The sequence below is a fragment of the Sander lucioperca genome, chromosome 3 (genome assembly GCF_008315115.2).
Source record: "Sander lucioperca isolate FBNREF2018 chromosome 3, SLUC_FBN_1.2, whole genome shotgun sequence".
NCBI classification, from domain to species: domain Eukaryota; kingdom Metazoa; phylum Chordata; class Actinopteri; order Perciformes; family Percidae; genus Sander; species Sander lucioperca.
The window spans coordinates 9,282,543-9,300,584 of record NC_050175.1 but is presented as its reverse complement, the minus strand read 5'-3'; the positions used below and the strand labels follow the sequence as shown (position 1 = coordinate 9,300,584).

The 18,042-nt window shown below is 40.8% G+C and overlaps 1 protein-coding gene and 1 long non-coding RNA gene across 2 annotated transcripts in view; one reads left to right on the top strand and one right to left on the bottom strand.

The window, feature by feature from the left end:
* The first annotated feature begins 2,716 nt into the window (after nucleotides 1-2,716).
* On the top strand, nucleotides 2,717-10,335 carry LOC118494693. The gene is made up of 3 exons (XR_004896827.1): nucleotides 2,717-2,815; nucleotides 8,104-8,133; nucleotides 10,273-10,335. It is a non-coding gene; the product is annotated as an uncharacterized LOC118494693 (long non-coding RNA).
* Nucleotides 6,500-18,042, bottom strand: part of LOC116037630 (collagen and calcium-binding EGF domain-containing protein 1-like) — a 42,540-nt gene continuing 30,997 nt past the window's right edge. The window contains exons 3-11 of the mRNA XM_031281592.2: nucleotides 16,366-16,418; nucleotides 14,624-14,758; nucleotides 14,222-14,359; nucleotides 13,728-13,861; nucleotides 13,475-13,589; nucleotides 12,243-12,382; nucleotides 11,441-11,476; nucleotides 10,979-11,014; nucleotides 6,500-10,429 (exon numbers count right to left, since the gene is read on the bottom strand). Of these exons, the coding sequence (XP_031137452.1) occupies nucleotides 10,241-10,429; nucleotides 10,979-11,014; nucleotides 11,441-11,476; nucleotides 12,243-12,382; nucleotides 13,475-13,589; nucleotides 13,728-13,861; nucleotides 14,222-14,359; nucleotides 14,624-14,758; nucleotides 16,366-16,418 (976 nt within the window). The 3' untranslated portion in view covers nucleotides 6,500-10,240. The remainder of the gene's footprint in view (nucleotides 10,430-10,978; nucleotides 11,015-11,440; nucleotides 11,477-12,242; nucleotides 12,383-13,474; nucleotides 13,590-13,727; nucleotides 13,862-14,221; nucleotides 14,360-14,623; nucleotides 14,759-16,365; nucleotides 16,419-18,042) is intronic.

The following is an 18,042-nucleotide window of genomic DNA, read 5'->3' as shown; positions in this document are numbered from 1 at the left end:
CTGTTGTGCACTAGGGATAATTGTTCCTCCTTAATGTACGGTTTAACAACCAGTAGTCTGGACTCTCTTACATTTTGGCACAAGATTGCAGCAATTAAAGCTACCTAGCAGAATTTCGGGAGCAGGGTCACACCTCAACCGCGCCTTAACTAACCCGCTGCTCTAATTTTCTCTCGCATTCTGCTCCCCTCCCTCTCACCCTGTTTCTTTCTTCCTCACCTTTCTCCTCTCCTTTAGGTCCTAAAAGGGTCTGTTGTGCCCGGGTGCTACATTGGATTCCCTCCTGAAGCATCCTTACAACACAGTCTGTCGGATGACCACAAGCGACTTCAGGCCTTGCACACCAATCATATTTAATTAATAAATAGTTCAAATGCATCTGGCTGATGGTGTGGTCCTTGCTAGAGAATTGGCTGCTTCTTTCCAAAAAAAAAAAAAATGTCAGCATAACTATTACCCTTCAATAAGCTGTGGGAGTCAGTGGCGAGGGTATAAATGTGTATGAGTCACAGTTATGCAACAGAAGAAAACTCACTGATAGATACATGCTCACACAATATTTAATGTAACCCAAATTACAGTTAGCGAGGGTTGAGTAATTGATTGAGTACAAAACATCATTCCCATTGAGCAATTGAACATTGAGAGCAGTGCCAGGGTTAATTACATGCTCTTGTTTTATTAACAACCTTTCATGACACAGCAGGCTGCTCTGTTATTACCTTAACTATTATCAACAGGGCCATGTTGTCTCAAAGAAAGAAAGAAAGAAAGAAAGAAAGAAAGAAAAGCATCAGTCTTGAAACAACCTCTTTGGTGTTGCTGTAGCAAAACCATTAACATCTAACAGGCTGGCAGCACTGATGTCCTTACATTTACTCCATTTAGTTTCCCAAGTCAAGAATTGTATAGATCTAAGTGCTGCAGAAATGCCACTGTGCCCTCAGGCTGAATCCATCAAAGAGACACGATGAAACGCCACCACAGCCTGTTGATGTTCCCTGATTTCTATGATAGACTGTAAATCAAAATTCCTTTTTGAACTGTCTGTCAAACATTTTTATAAGTGGGATGTTTCCTGTCTTACTCCTCTACACACCTGGTGATGCACTCACACAGTAGCACCCATGCACCTATACCAGCACATATACTGTACATGTTATGCATTTGCATAAAGAATATTTTTTACCACTACACCTTCAACAGCTGATCATGGGTTTTTTTGAACATGAAAACACTGAGGCTTTCATCTTGCCGGATTAAGTGTAGTTGCCCCAGTTGTGTGATGTAGTAAGTAAGTAAGTGTTGTTTCTCTTTTCTTCAGATCAAAAAGTGTTTTTAAAGCCATTTTGGTCCTTTAATCAGTGGAACAGTTGCTTTTAACCTGGGGAGGCTTTTCTTACTGTAGATGATACATGTTTGATATGTATATATGTCAATTGACAGAAAATCAAGTATTGTTATGAAAAAGCCGTACTTTTCCTGTCTTTAAAGTTTGAACATTTTTAGGTTGTTTCCTTATGCCTTAAAAAAACTCAAGTGTCCCCTGTGAGCTGATCTTTTTCTTTACATAAAAAAAACGTAACAAAAAATGTACAGGTGCAAATGCTCATCCTGCACCTGTAAATTCATATCAAAGCCACATGGGTAAAGCTGAGTTGACTCTGACATGTTTGGTTTTCTTCCCAGTCAACAGATTGTGAAATGATAGGAATACAAAACCTCCCAGTGCTTACAGATATGAAGAGTAAGTAGTAGTGTTGATAACAATCTATCTACTGTGGATACCATTTGGGATCTTGATAGATTGGTGGGTGCTTAAAGATTGGGTTGTTCATTTTTTTTTACGTCTTTCTTTTACTGTGTTTTAATAATTGTGTCAGTGTGAAAATTTAAACAAGATTAATTCACTAAAGGAGTGCCTGGATCAAGCAGGTATCAAGTCTCTGCAAGTTCGTTTTCACAGGGAAAATCATTGCATGGAAGGTAAAAAAAACCAAAGACATCAAGTAGTCTATTATAACAGTAACCCTTTCTTTATTTTATATGAGAACGGTTCAGCAGTATTCAGCACATGTAAAGGAGAGAAATACAATAATAGAAAGAGAAAATGGCAGAAAAATACAAGCTCCTGTTGTCCAGGCCAGCAGTGTAAATCTACGAATGTCTGTGTATAAATAACAATTGTAAAAAGGGCACTGTCTCCATGTCAGTTACAGGCAGCTGCTGTCTAAGCAAGACTTTTGTTATGTTGGGAGTCATTTTGTAATGCTGCTGGTGTCTGCACAATAATAATTGAATTATCAGCATGTTTAACAAAGAAGGCCATTATCACAGATACCACTATCCTGCCAGAAAACTCAGTCTACCGGGGCCAAAAACAACAGTTTCTGATGCTGAGCTGAGTGTTTCTGGAACATGTGTATGTTCAAAGGTTGTTTTAATCATGCAACAGAAAACTCAGATTGGACAGATAGTCTAGTTAGCTGTCTGGATTTACCCTGCAGAGATCTGAGGAGCAGTTAACCATAGTCCTCATAAATCAACCAGAGTTTAAAATTCCAACACAAAGAAAGCCCTAGGTAACGGACATCCGGCCTAAATGAGGAACATCCGGTGGAATTTCCGGTGTCACCGGAACAATCCAGGAAGTGGAACTTTGTTATATAGACTAGTATGTGTGTGTCCATTTCACCAGTGTCAGATCAGTCTTAAACAGATCTTTTGCCAACATGAGTGTTGTTGGTTGATTTAGTGATTTGTCGGCATACCATCACAGTTACCCAGCTGTGGTTTGGCCCCAGAATATCAACAGGTAAGTGGGAAGCAAACGTAGGAGATCAACTGCCATTGCAAAACCAAACACTGTTGTCATATGTTACAACTTGCACTTGTTTTGTAGAATGTGAATTTCATTTGATTTGAAGAATGTGAATACAAGTCATCATACCAATGTTATTTTTCTAATTCATTAAACAAGCCCGTGTAAGGTGCTGCTATTATGTTGCTGTCAGGGGAATGATTTACAGGGTGACATTGTGCAAAGAGTTGCTGCAGTTATTCATGTTATTACCAATGTATCAATCACTGATATTTGTATATACAGGTGGGGGTGGGTGCCTGAGCCCACGACTGTTTGCATATTACACAGAGCAAAGGGGAATTGTATTTTTTATGTCTTCAAAGTTCAGAGTGCTAATGTGTAACAGGTAAAGTACTTGCAATAGGTGACCTTCTGATTATGTACCAATCTGTCATCCAAGAGGCCACCATTTAATCTCAATAGCTAAAGTACTACCTACTCAAAGTATGCAATGTTGCAGGTAAAATGTCTGGACTTGCTGATGAAGCTAATGCCAAGAAAGAAAGCGTACTTTTATTAGTTCCTCGAGGGGAATTTTTTTCTACACTCTGTTGTTATTTTACACATTACACACACACATGCACAAACAGGGAGACTGTCCCCCCATTCATTCACTTAATTAACGTTTCAGAAAATCCTCATATAAAGAGCTTTAAGCCTGGAACCAAGCCAACCAACTAGTGTTGGTTACTACAGCCACTAGAGTGCACTGTCATTACAATTTTGGGCAAAACAAATTGAATAACGGAAAAAAGGCAAAGGTACAGAAACAATTTAGTGGTAAAAGCTCACTAGCCGTTAAGTGCAGTAAACATTTTCATGGTAAAAGTGAGCTCCGCCAATTAAAGACGTCGCTGTTACACTTGTCAGTAGTGTAGCACTTCTCCATGACATCGCAAATTAAACCAGATTAATATTATACGGGCTTCTACAGAAGCATAAACCATCGTTTCCCAATCTCATAGTTCGTGGTAAGTCTACCTTATGTTGAGCTTAAAACATTATGGCTAATAATCAAAATCCTGATTTAGAATGCTTCTCAAAGCTTCATTGTGACATTACTTCTGAACAGGTAGAGTATAGTGGATTTATCAGAGCCTTTTAGCTTATAACAACTGCCTGGCCTGCTGCATCTGGAGACAACACTGACTAGAGCGTTGAAAGTGAATCAAACAGTAAAGTAGTGGGCCGTTACTTGCCATTGTTAATATAATATTAAATACATTATTAGTGCACCTTTAAGGACACTGGCATGGGTTCATGGGTTCTAATTTTTTTGATAGCTAATATCTGCAATACTACATAAACATTAAGGTATTTTATAGAACCTAATTTATTTCAACAGCCTCTTTCCCAGGACTTAAGTTTTTTTTAACCAGATTTTCCAGGTACTGGCTACATCTACTAACACTGGAGGTTTTATTTCTTGTGTTGCTGATCACTGTGCAGAGATGCGTCGCTCATGGTAAGATGCTCCAAATAGTCAGTCAGGGGCATACATATATGTTCATATGTTTACGCCTGTCTGAATTGAGAATTTGTATTCCTCTAAGGATGTTAAAAGAAAAAAGAAAAAAAAAGTTGTAAAATTACCGCTGCCACAGGCCAGGTCAGGAGGTCGGTAGGACTAAAAAGATCAAGCTGTTGGCCTCACGCGAGGCAACTCTGCAACCAGAGGCAACGCTCTTTTTTCTCCTAAAAGACAAGAGAGACAAGAGAGCTGTGAACTTGCTCATCCAGTTTTTCACACTCCTGGCTCTGCTGTGTGCATGCGAACAGCTTGTAAATAACAGAGGAAGCCAAGGTGTGTGGAGACTGAGTGCCTCAGGCTAGGGGAGTTTACACAACGTGTTGCCATTAATCCGCCCTCTCAGATTTTTCTATTCAATTCTGCCATAACAGTGTCAATCAAGTGCAACTTTCCTGTAAAGCTGAGCAAAATTGCTTGGCAACTTTTTGATGTGCATTCTTGACAGATGGGATATTGTATCTGTGTAAAGTCTTCCAAGAGGCACTACTGTGGACAATCAGATCATGCATGTGTCATATACAGTAGGCCTACATGGAAATAAATCAGGCTGTTTCAACTGTGAAAAAGAATATGTGGAAATCTATTGCTCTTGAAGGCATGGCTATATGCATTTTGACATTAAACCATTTTGTGTTTCAACCATTGATTTGTTGCCTACACTGAACTTCACTGTGGTAGCATGTGTGCTTTAGAGGGATCTGTTCAGAAACAAATTCTCAAACACGCTAAAACCAATACAGTGTGTACAGCAGACAACTTCCTCAGATTAATTAATTAAAAATGTCAGATTAACCACTGTTGTCATGGATCAGTGTCTCTGAAAGAGCATCATGCACAGGCTTCTTAAACAGACACCTGCAGGACAACAAGTAATACATACTGATCATGGGATTGGTGACATGCTTTTGACACAGCTAATATGTCCATTACTCATCAGACAATCTCCAATTCTCAGGCCTCTTAGCAGTTCCATTATGAACAGAATGACAGAAGTCGGACTACAATCGGAAGAGGGTGTGCCCAGAGACAAGGAATGGAAGAGGAACAGGCTTCAGAGAGTAAACTAGGGTGCTTAGTACTCAGCCTAAGGCACGTAACTCAGATTTAAGAATGAGTTAGCGTGTCAAGATAGCGTGTCTTGCAGCAGACCACACCTGCACCTGTCAGGTGTTCTGTGGCATGCCTCTGTTCAGGAGATCATGTGTGCGTGCATAGCTGCATGTTAGATAGTGAGACAGGTCTTTTTGCGTGTGTTCTCCCTCTTATTCATGCACGCAGCTGCATACCCTAGTGATGATGGACACCTGCGCTTTACCTAACCTCTGCATTAGCTATTCGGATCCCTGGAAACGTCTAAATGCTGATCAAGGATTGCAGCGGTTCAGCTGCTGGGCCAAGCAACTTACCTGCACTTATGCTGACAAATTCAATCTGGTTACATAAACCTGCAACTATCCCAAATACCTGTGTGTTTGATTCACAGACTCTGACAGAAGCCTATTCCAACCTGTGTTGTGATTGAGCAATGTTACATTTTTGTAATCACTACATAATCCATTTGTAAAGCAAAAATCAATCCTGTAGGTGACATCTATAGGTACGTGCATGCCACAACTTACCTGTTATTTTCCCCCAGAGGCGGATGGTCTTGGCTGTCCCTTGACCTCTGTGTTCTACAGTGAACGTTATCTGAAACTTGGCCTCTACAAGCTGGCAAAATCCAGATTTTTCTTTTGTTGCACTGTGGAAACTGATCTGCTCTGTGAATTCCTTAATCATTGCCTGTAGAAGATTCAGTAGCTTCCTTGGCCGTCAATCCCATCATCATAAGTGTGTTTATCTGCTGACACATAATTTCATATGTAGATTAGACAAATGAGTGTATGCACATTTTGAGCCCTTTTACTGCATATTACACACAGTTTACATTATAATTAACATTCAACAAAGCATCATATTTTAACCACACTGCTCAGTCCCAACATAAGATTGTATTTCTTTTATATAAACCCGACAGATGACAGTAAAGAGAAGAAGGGGAATAACATGCAACAAAGGTTCCTGGCAGGTTGCCAACGGGCACATTGCGGGTCATAGTCAGCACCTTTTTATTTCACCTTTATTTATTCAGGGAAAGTTCACTGAGAGGAAGCCTCTATTTGGCAGGAACACCCTGATCACATTTACACAGTTACACATTCATACCTGGAAGCTGCCCAGTGCAACCACAGTTTGATTTGCTGGCCACTGAGCAGATGCACTGGAGCAGTTGGGGTTGAGGGCCTTGCGCAAGGGCACCTCAGTGGTGGTAATGAGGCTCTATTACTTTCCCCACCCAGATTTGATCCTGTCGGTCTGGGGATTGAACCGACGACCGCCCGGTCACAAGCTCGCTTATTTGGCTCTGAGACCACCAGGTTACATCAGGTTTTGACCACCTTCAAGGCTAAGAGTGGAAGGTAGGGAAATCAACTTCCAAAGGCTTGAGACAGGGAAAGATTGCGTACGGCTCATTTGAAATAAACAAAAGTTAAAATACCTTGCCATGATGGCATAACTTTAAATGACATTCATTGTGATGGATTATCTAACATTTTCAAAGAAGTTTCTAGTTTTATGCATGTTGATTTTAAACTGCGCTGTAATAAGCAGAAGTCAATGACTGCCTGGAATGTATAAAATCAATTCCAAAAATGTATCATTGTTTAAAAACACTGTTATGGTCCTTTGATAGCAATTTGGGCATAGAGAGTTTGAGACCGTCTGTGACCCTTTCGGACCTGTTTATTCATCTTTGAGTTAAACACTGGATAATGAATCACTGAGTCTGACATCTGACCCTGCCCTGAAGGCAGCCAAACACAGATCCACACAGGAGAACATAATCACACTCAAATACACACATTTGCATTTCCAAAACCACAGTATGTGTTTGCCTAACACGCAACCCCACTAAGAAACATGTACACAGGCCACTCTCATAAGCTAATTTACGCACGTACCCACGCACGCACGCACGTACGCGCACACACACACACACACACACACACACACACACACACACACACACACACACACACACACACACACACACACACAGTTTGAAGTGACAGCCCTGTCATGCAAGAGGTGTATTTATCAATGGCCATAGTGTGCCAGTGAGGAAATTCCTCACATACTAGGAAACATCTGGCCAAATTTGATGTATTGTATCTTTATATAGCAAATAGTTACACAACTCTCCTCACAGTTCAACATCAATGGAGTTTGGCATCCCAATGGCTAGATAGTCTGAGATATGATGATTTTCATAACTAGAGATACAGTATATTTAGTCTGTGATAAAAAATGATGTCACTCAATTTCATAAGCTGCCATTTATGAATTAAGATAAAAGTTGTAAATGTAAGACAATTAAACATTTGCCTTACTGAAAGTCAGACGTCTTTTCTCCTTTTGCTGATTTCATTATGATGGAGATGACAGATCTATCGTCTAAGGGGGTAAGTGAACTTTTTGCTTCGACGTGCACTCTGTTGACCTCCTCTCTGCTGTCCCCTACAGGCTCAGAGGAAAGCCACCAGTTGCATGACAAGTGGTGAAGGAAATTAGATAATCTCTTTCACTCTCTCACTGACATGGTTCTTAAATTGTTTCATGTTGTTTTTCCTGATCCTGGTTGCCCCGGCAACGACTCTACTGTGAGCAGTGCCTGCACGGCAGGGGCCGGAGCTGTTAGGTGAGAAGCCTGTCAAGTAACACCACACCACACACACACACACACACACACACACACACACACACACACACACACACACACGCGCACACACACGATTTACTGAGATCTGTTCCTCAGGATAAAAGCATCACACACAGCAAAAGGCCAGAGAGGGTGAGCTTTAAACACAACAGATCAAACACACAGTGTATTTTTCAAACTTCTCTTTGGTGGTGGGTACGAGCCCAGACAGGCCCCGTCTGACAGCCTGTGGTATATAATCACCCCCCCAGCTGTTTATACCCAGGCATTTGACCTCTAACCTCTGATACTTACACCTTTCATAATGACACTCAGCCACGCTACAGTTCAGTGGCATGTGAACAGGATAATGGCATGCGCCTCACACATGAATTCAAGGATGATTTATTTGTTTTACATAACTTGCGTGTTTGGGACACTATGAATATTTTTGGATGGTAATTATACATGTAATGCGGTGAAAATTGTGACTTTGGTTGTCTCACCTGGTTGGTATTCAGAGTGATAGAGTGGTGAGGCCCAACTTTCAGGGGTATAACCTGGGACTTAGCACCCTCTGCTGGTGGAGAGGCTTTACTTCAGGTAGCAGGAGTGCAATTCAAAATGTTATTTTGTAGCAGGAAGATAGTGTGGTCAGAAAAATGAGTTTTTTTAAACTTTATTTGTCCAAGGTTTACTGAGCACCAGCAGTGCTACTGGTGCAAATTGAGTTGCAAGACGAAGAAGAGTGAGGAGAGGAGTATTATATATCCACTTTCCACACAAAAGTCTTCCCTGCTTACTGTTGGATTTGATTACTTTGACTCTCTGGGTAACTGTTGCCTGCTTAAGGCACTAATGGTTTAAAATTATCTGGGCAGGAAAAGGTACACGCATGTCTCACGCTTTGGTCAACATTAAAATTCCCTTGATCCAGACATTAGAGCCCCAGCTGATCTATTTGAGCTGCCCATTGTAATAACAGTAAGCCCTTGTTGGCAACTGCTTGAAATTGAAAAAAATAAAAATAAAATAACTTTCAAGCAGCCTTCCTTCTTCATGTCTCTTGTTTCTGGTCAACCACCAAGTGAAAGTACAAGAACATGTGCAACCCTCATTCGCCTGAAACCGTTCCCTTCAGGTCATTTCTCTTATTACTGTAAGAATATGCTCACAGTCAACTTGCCTGGTAATATATGGGTTAAAAGTCACTTTAAAAATGAGTCTCTGCCTTCCTGCACTCTTCCAAATACATAAATCAATTTTATCCTTTCAATTTGATTGTCTACAACCTTTTAGGGTAATATTTACATACTACTGCATGTTATTTCTCTTTCTAAACAGATACCAGCTTTTCTACTTATTTAAAATGTATTGTCAAAAGATTGAATGTCTTAAATATTTAGTGTCTCTCTGAGATTATCTATGAACATATTTTGCGGTAAATATTTTTTTGTTTATCATACTTGACGTTGTTTAATTGTACATTTTCAAAAATACATCAGACTGTTTTTGTCCAACAGTTGGCAACACGATTGTAATACCCATGAATCTCATGAATTAGTTTCTGAAGATGCCTCAGTGTAGAGAATAGCTGCAGAGCTCAGACTTGATACTGCAGGCGGGTGCAGGGGAGGCTCGCAGTGCGAGTCCTGGGTCTTTATACCAACGCCCTGCAGGCAAACTGTCTGTCTGACAGCAGAGCTTCCACGGGCAGACTCAGGAACAGGAAGAGATGTGGACGATAAAGTTCATCGTTTGAAGTGGTTCAGCTCAGACTCAGACATAAAGGCACTGCATCGTTCTCCCTCTATGTCCTGCACACACACCCCTCACTCACACCACAGCATATAAAAAGCAGCCAGACAGTGCTTGCAGTGGTTAAGAGAGGCTGTGGTCCAATTTCCGTTTTTTTATAATCCATATATCTCTCCGTTTTACTGTCTGTGGCAGTGTCGAGAATGCAATCAAGGCTCCTTGCCCAGTCCATCCCAGCTGTGGGGTTTGGTATTATTTACATGTTGGAACTTGACCACCAGCATCCTTTAAGTTTGGTGTTTGTTTTGGTGGGTTTGATAGAATGTTACTGTGTGTGGGATGTCAAAGGTCAGGTACTGAGCAGGAGATCTCCTTGTCCAGAGCCCCACTCTACAAAATCCATTTCCCCGCTGGAATGAGGAGGACTGTCCATAGAGATGCCCCGTCGCTCCCCAAACACCTTCTCCTGCAGTTCAATTATGTCATTGCGGATGTCAGCCATCATTAGCAGAAGGAAGTCGAAGGAGCCTGGTGGTCCCTGGGGACAGAAGGCAAAGTGAGGAATTGGTTAAGATGCTCTGCATGTCATCTGTCACTGGGTTTGACAATCAGTAAAAAGAACAAAAAGTTTCCTTTTGGGAGGTGTGAGGCCCAATAGCCCCTTTTCACAGAGGACATGATGGCATGTAATAACAGGCAAACTGTTAAACATTAAAAATGATATTCCAGTTTGGTGAGCTAGTTCCAGGGTCCTTGTATTGTGCTCACTGTCATGGCTTACTAGGACACTTGATGTCCATGGACACTGTTAACACAATTTGTTTCACAAAATACATATCATGCATCACCCTCTTGTATGAATCAGGCTGGCCTATAAAAGCTACAGTCCCTCACTGATTACACTAATTATTACATCCACTTCAAACATGAAAATAAAACAATTACATTACAATTAGAATACTTTATAGAATTGGGGGCAAAATGTAGATGAAGGTTCAAGATGGAAAAATGAATTTTTAAGAGCGTGTTTATGAGTAGATTTATACAGGAGTTTTACAAATGATGCTTTAGTTCTACATTAACTTACAGGTGGACCTCTGGGACCTGGAGCTCCTCTGTCACCCTGTAGAGGAGAAACAGCACCAATTAACCCCATTTCAACCGACAGCTTTTTAAGAGCTGTACAAACTGCAGAGCAGCAAATTGATTCAGATTCATTAACATTTTGTTCTATTTAGTGAGTAACAACTCGCTAAAATGTCCTGAAAAACATTCAATTGAATGTCAAACAGGTAAAAACTGTAATGATTATTACTGGAATAACAGTGTGTGTAGTGTATAACATATCAGACACCAGACACAAAGCAGAACTAGCTGTTCAGAACTGCATGGCCATTTTATTTTATCACTGCATGTAACCCAGTTACAGCAGCCAATGTGACAGGTGTCAACAGTGTAGCTCCACACATGCAGATACAGTACACACACAGACACACATAGAGACGTGAATTTAAAGCACAAATTACGAAAACTAAGATATAATAATGACCTTTAGTCCATCTCTTCCTGTTGCCCCAGGGGGTCCCTGTATGAAAGATAAGACACATGTATTAGCACTTGTCAAGCTAATTCTATGAGGGGAAACATTCATTTACTGTATGTTGTTACAACTGTAGAGAAGCAGGCTTCCTTTCAATCAGAGTAACGGTGTCCTGCTGAAGAGATTATCATACATCAGGTGGTCAACTTATTTGGGGACTTTTTGACATCTCGCAGCAGGAAAAGCACAGATGTAATTAATAACACTCTGGGCTGCGGCCCAAAGTATCATGTATGCTGCCTCACTGTCACGACATTTCAGTGTGACAGAGCCATCGTACAGCTGCGCTTTAGTCTGTTTAAAGCAGTAATGACAAGAAGTTGTAGCAGTGCTAAAGATACATCTTGAGTCACTATGGTTTGGCAGTTTTTCTCAGACATTACATGAAGAAATTTCCACCAGAGAAATTCCACCATACAGGTTTAAATTAATACTGACAAATTCCTCTCTACCTTTACTTCCTCCCTTCGTCATGGGATATGAAGGCGATGGACAGTGGCTGACTGTGCCGTCTCATGTGGTCTGTCACTGCACAGTGGATGGATATACTTGGTTGTTCATGTAACACCAGTGGCACCAAACTTATATTCATATGACTTGCTGACACTTTGGATCATTAGACACCGTGAAGGTGTGATCTCCAGGTTTTGAGACACTACTTTGATGTTCTGAGGTAGAGGTTCCAGAAGGAAATTAACTGAAAAACAGATGTGGTAACCCCTACGTTATGAAACAGTTTTTTTTTTCTTACCACTGGTCCCCTGCGGCCTCTTTTCATGTGCTTTAGGTCTGGCTCTGGACCCATGGGACCCATGTCTCCCCGTGGCCCCCGAGGGCCAGGCGGGCCCCCTTCCCCTGGATCCCCTCTCTTTCCTGGTTCTCCTGGGTGTCCTGAGGAAAGATGGATACAGCGATAAACAGAGCTATTTCAAATCGGATAGTCATTAGCATCAGAGTGACAAACTGCAATATCATTAAAGGAAACAGAGTATTTCTTTTTACTACTGTATCTCCTTAGACAGGTCATCTAAAACCCTACTTGTTTGCTCTTTACCCTCTTCCTTTTTGTTATTCTAACAACAAAGCAACATTAATTTAGTTGCAGTTGCTTACTGCATTAATCACAAACTTTTCTAACCTTACAGTACTGTTAAAAAGTTTGGAATCACATATATTAACGCATTTCTTCTTTCCTTCATTAATGGCTATTTTAACAAAAACAGTATAATTTAGACACCAAATGTGTTATTTATATTTGAAAAGGTTTTGGCCTGAATAAAGAAGGATTAAATGAATCAAACTTCCATTTAGTCGATGTCCCCACAGTGTTGCATGACAGGGGAGAATACTGTTGGAACTTGGATTTGTTTTCAGGTCCAGAAAAGCGTAAGTGACCCTTGATCATTATTGAATCACAACGGGGAAATTGGGCTCTTAATATTGATTTTTCTTTGGGCCCTCTGCAGTGTACTCAATGGTTAGATTATAGAGGTTGATGTTGTATGTAGTATGTACGTATGTATGTTCCGCTGATATTCCTATAGTGCTAACCCTAGACTAACCTTCTATTTCTATTGTGAAGTTTGAAGAATAGCTTTGCTAAAGCAACACGTCTGTTAATTCCATCATGTTATAGGCTGCATTATTGTGCACTTGACACTGAAACAGGAACGTCTTCCTATTTAAATTTGCACACATTTTGATACTTTAGCTTACAGTTTATGTTACTGATTTCTTCTATTCTTATTTAAGTGTTGCTCAGAGGTATCTTTGTCTCTTCGTGGCCTTTCAATTGCCAGTCTGGTTGAACCATAGTACAGCGTTTGTTCTCCATGAAACATTACTTCATTTTTTTGCAAACCCTTCACACAAAACAACATCTATTTGTAAAGAGGACTTTCTGGTCTTCTCAGCCATCTCACTGCACCTAATCATGTGGCAGGCGATTCCAAATCTTTAAATGGTAGTGTGTATCTACATTACCTGGGACCCCAGGAGCTCCTGGAGGACCGGGTAAACCAGGAAGACAAGGGCTATCAGGACTTTTTCCTGCCCTCCCCAGAGACGGCTTGTCACTGCTGTTGGCCAGGCCAGGTACCTACAAACACAAAGAGAAAAGACTCAGTAGGATAAATAGAGAAAAGGTGGGGTGTGTAGATGACAACATTTTAGATGAGTAATTCTAGACATCTTTTATCTTGGGTGGTTTAGTTTTAGGTTACCTCTCTAAAGTTACCTGGTTGGGTGACTGTGTGTTGCCCAGCCTCAGTTTTAGCTGCAGCAGACTGTTTTTCATGTTCAGAAAATCCTGACAGGTGAACGAGCAGGTACCAGCACTCATCAGGGTGTCTGACTTCCCCGATGAACTCACTGCAAAACAAAACATACATTTAAAAAAATGTCTGGCACACATTTTTGTCATGGGTGTTTGGCTGCACTGGGAATCAAACCCTTAGCATTCCAATTACTGGTGTCACACTGTGCTGAGCAATACACAGTCAAATCACACTTAATCACAATTAAAGTTCACTTAATTCCCAGAGTGTAAATTAGTAAAACAATTACAGTACAAGCATTAAAACAACCACTATCCATATCAGAATCATCAGTATTATACCCTATTGTTAAAAATGGACAAATAATCAATGAACCCATGTACTAATGGACAATGATTTTGAGTTTGCTACTGAATTTTCATCCAAACGCAGCTCAGTTGTGACATAAACTCACAGTTGTGTACAGGGATGCAGGAGTGTTGGTCCGGTGCGAGTATGTAGCCACTGCGACATCGACACAGGAAGCTGCCCACTGTGTTCACACACTCATGGTCACACATGCTGCTGTCTGGATGCTCACACTCATCAATGTCTTTATGTAAAGGTGTGGGAGGGGGGGGGGGGAGAGAAAAAAAGTACATTATCACAAACAAAATAAAAAATCTTTAAAAAAAAAAATCTCATTTTAAGTGCTGTTTAAAGAAGCATTAAGGAAGTTATTTATTTGAGGAACCTCTTTTAATATGCATGTGGATCACTGTGTGATGAAAGGTTTGAGAAAAACTCCATGACAGCAATAGACATCATAGTCAAAAGTATTTCACAGCACGGGCAGATGAGAAGGGAGTGTACTGACCCAGACAGTAAGGAGATTTGTGGTTGCGGTGTCTCTCTCGGTCGAAGCGATAGCCGGGGTAACATGTGCAGACAACTCGTCCAAAGTTATCAGTACACTGCTGCTCACAGGGCGACGCTGCACACACATCCACGCCTACGCAGAGAGGGAGGAGGCAGAGAGTACGCAGATTGAGCAAGTTATTCAGGATCACTGATGCCAACATTACTGTAATCACTAGTGAAGCTTAGTGAGGCATTTTCTTTCATTTTTTTAGCCCAATAGATGGCGCTCTGTGTTCAAGGATTGAAAGCAGACTAAATTGCCATTCCTTGAGCATTTTTACATCACTATTAGCCTTTATCACCACCTTCTTACATTCTTACTGTTCCAAATCCACAACTGGAAACTAATACAGGTTCTACTGTCAGCCCACAGACAGCCCCTTAGGCTCTAATAATAACATGAATGAATGCTGAATTCCATTTAGCTGCTTCAGCTTCAGGGTCCTGGCACACTGTCACGGCTTACTAGGACACTTGAGGAGAACGGAGCAATGTTACACTACTACTCCCTACTCAGTAGTTGCTCTATGGTGAGCAGTAAATTGAAAGTAAATTGGATTGTTAACAGAAAGTAGTCCACACCCATGGACATTACTTTTTTCGTTCCACTGTGGGAATTTTTTAGGGTAACTATAGATAGAAAAAAATAGTCTGTAAGTTTCACACAGAATTAGGACACCCAAATACAATTGGACATTGGGTTAATATAATGCACCATACAATAGTATATAGTCAAAGTGTCTGCTGTGAAAAAGGCCTATTATAATAACTGAACCCACAACAACTTCCTTTATCTGATACCACTCTTAATTGAAGCCTCTGGCGGGGGCTATGAAAAGTGCAAAAACACTTCATCTTTTTAAATTAAATGAGAAACAAAGATAATTGTAATTGTATTGAATGAAAGATAACTATATATATGTGCTCTGTGGCTCGACAGTGTTTACATTATACCTTGTTGCATGAAATGTACTTTAGATAAAAGTTTGACATAGTTATGGATAGATTACAGCAAGCACTGCTGCTGTAAATATCAAGTAAAACTGTCTGTGAAAAATGCATGCATCAAGTAAGTCATCGGTCTCAAGTCATAGCGGACCATCAGACTTTGTAGTAATCTGGTGTGGTCCACATTTGAGTAACTCTAGTTTAAACTTTAAAATGTTAGTAGATCCATATGCCCAACATATATTGATATGGTATATACACACATCATGTGCAATATATTTTCAGGCACATCCATCCTTGAAAGGCTGTTGTGTTCATGGAGGAACAGTGTCCCCTAGTGGCCGACTCACTGTTATTCTATGGAGGCATACCTCAGTATATAGTCAAAGTTTTGATGCTATAGACAGTAAACCTGTTTTTTATATGAATGACCACAGCACAATAGGGCAGTTCTCTGTGCCAAACCTATGGGCAGTTTCTTTTTTGGTTGGCTGATTTTGTTTGTTCCAGTGCAGTACACTGCAATGTGCAAGTTATCTGATACGACTCCTTAAACATAATTACTCCAAAATGACAAAAGTCGACTATAGTATGTGGATTATCTGGTCTTCTGTGGAGGTCCATATAGACAAATGTGGTTTTAATCTAGAAACTGCTGTAGTGGAGAAATGTTATCAGATTTGGAGCATGTGAATCAGATGTGAGAGTTCTCGAGCCAATTTTAGAGGATAGTGTGAATGGTTTACCTACTTTCAGGTATGCACTGGCCCATCACAAACCTGAATCCGTCACAGCATTTCCTCCTGAAAAACAAAACAAAAAGTAATCAGATGTTTGTATTTCTATCACCGTTTTCACATCAGCAGGGCCAGCCTTTCACCTTATCATCATTTGACATTTTGACATTTTGCACTCTGTGTGTGGTACAACCAGCAACCGGTTATCTTAGCTCAGCATAAGCTAAGCTTTTACTTTAGGGACCGTTCGGTATTTATGGAATGGACCACCGGAGGAAAATAGGGGAGGGTCATGTCTTTTTATTCTTTGTTGAGGGGAGGGTCATCCAACTTTTCTATTCATGAAAACAGCTAAATTTCAAAGTGGCTTGTTTGGTGCATATTTTTTCATGTAGCTTTTAGTCTCGGCCCTCCTTCGCTACCAGATGGGTCTGACCCATGAGTTTGCTGGGGGGCAGGGGGAGCACTGCCCCACTGGTGGCTGAAACGGGTAATTGCATTGTTTAAAAAAATGAGTGGAATAATTACATCTGGCATGACCAGATCTTTTATAAATATCTTAAATAACACAAAACAACTAAATGGTGGTAGATAATACATCAGATTTCATATACTGTTTTAGTAAAAAAATATTACCTGGCTGACGATGGGAGCAGCAGGACGCAAAAAACGAAAATTACTGTTGCACTAGTCTGGACATCTTGCCGTGCCAACCTTGCAATAAAGGTTTCCTAAATGCCATGTATATACATGTGATGTCAGCTTACTAATTGATTTCGGGTTTTGTGTAGATTTGGATTTTTACACGTTTATTCCACTTTGTTTAAACGGCGAAGTGGAGAGGCCTCGTTCACCTGTTTGGAGCTGGCTAGTGAATGTGACGCTCGTATCGGCCTTGCTGGATACACCGTGACCCTTTTTGTGGATCTACTAATCGCTGTGGATTACTTTTTGTTTTCCGTGTCATTGGATTACGGCAAAATACGGATCTTTTTTCTCAACGTGTCTTAACGTTTTATGGTGTGACTGCGCTTCGTTTCTGCATTTGGAGAGGCATCTCAACAGACTGTAGGTCCAACACTGATTGTTCACTGTTACATTTTAGTAGAATTTAAGTGTCGGGGCATTCTGTCTATTGCGTTCCAAGACAGCCGTGCCGCGATTGGATTTCATAAGGGCGAATTATTAAATTGTTACAATGTAATTTGTGTGCGGTGGTGTGGCTATGTCCTCCAGAGGACAGGTCATGTCACGTCTTGAAGTGTAGGACATAGCCACACCACCGCCGCTCCGTGGATTATTATTGGGATGATTATCACAGAAGCCTGTCTGAATACACTCACCGGACGGCAGCTAGCAGCTAACGGCTAACTGCTATCAGCTAGCAGGGCAAGCTAGCTACCGGCAGGATCGATACAAGGACCAGGGTAGGTGAATTTAAACAATGTCTGAGTTGAAAACTTGTTGACACGTAAGGGCCCTGTTCATGTGGCACAGACATATTAATTGCATTTTGTGTCTGTTAAGAGGCACAAAGGCACTCTAAAACTTGCCCCGACTACTGCCGTTTTAGCTCAGGGGACGCTTGTAGTACGTAGCTGCAGCTTCTCCATGTTACCTGCACTGATTCGGGTCAGGGTTTTTTCTATCGAAAGTACTCGCGTAGTTATAGCGATCAAGATTAACGTAA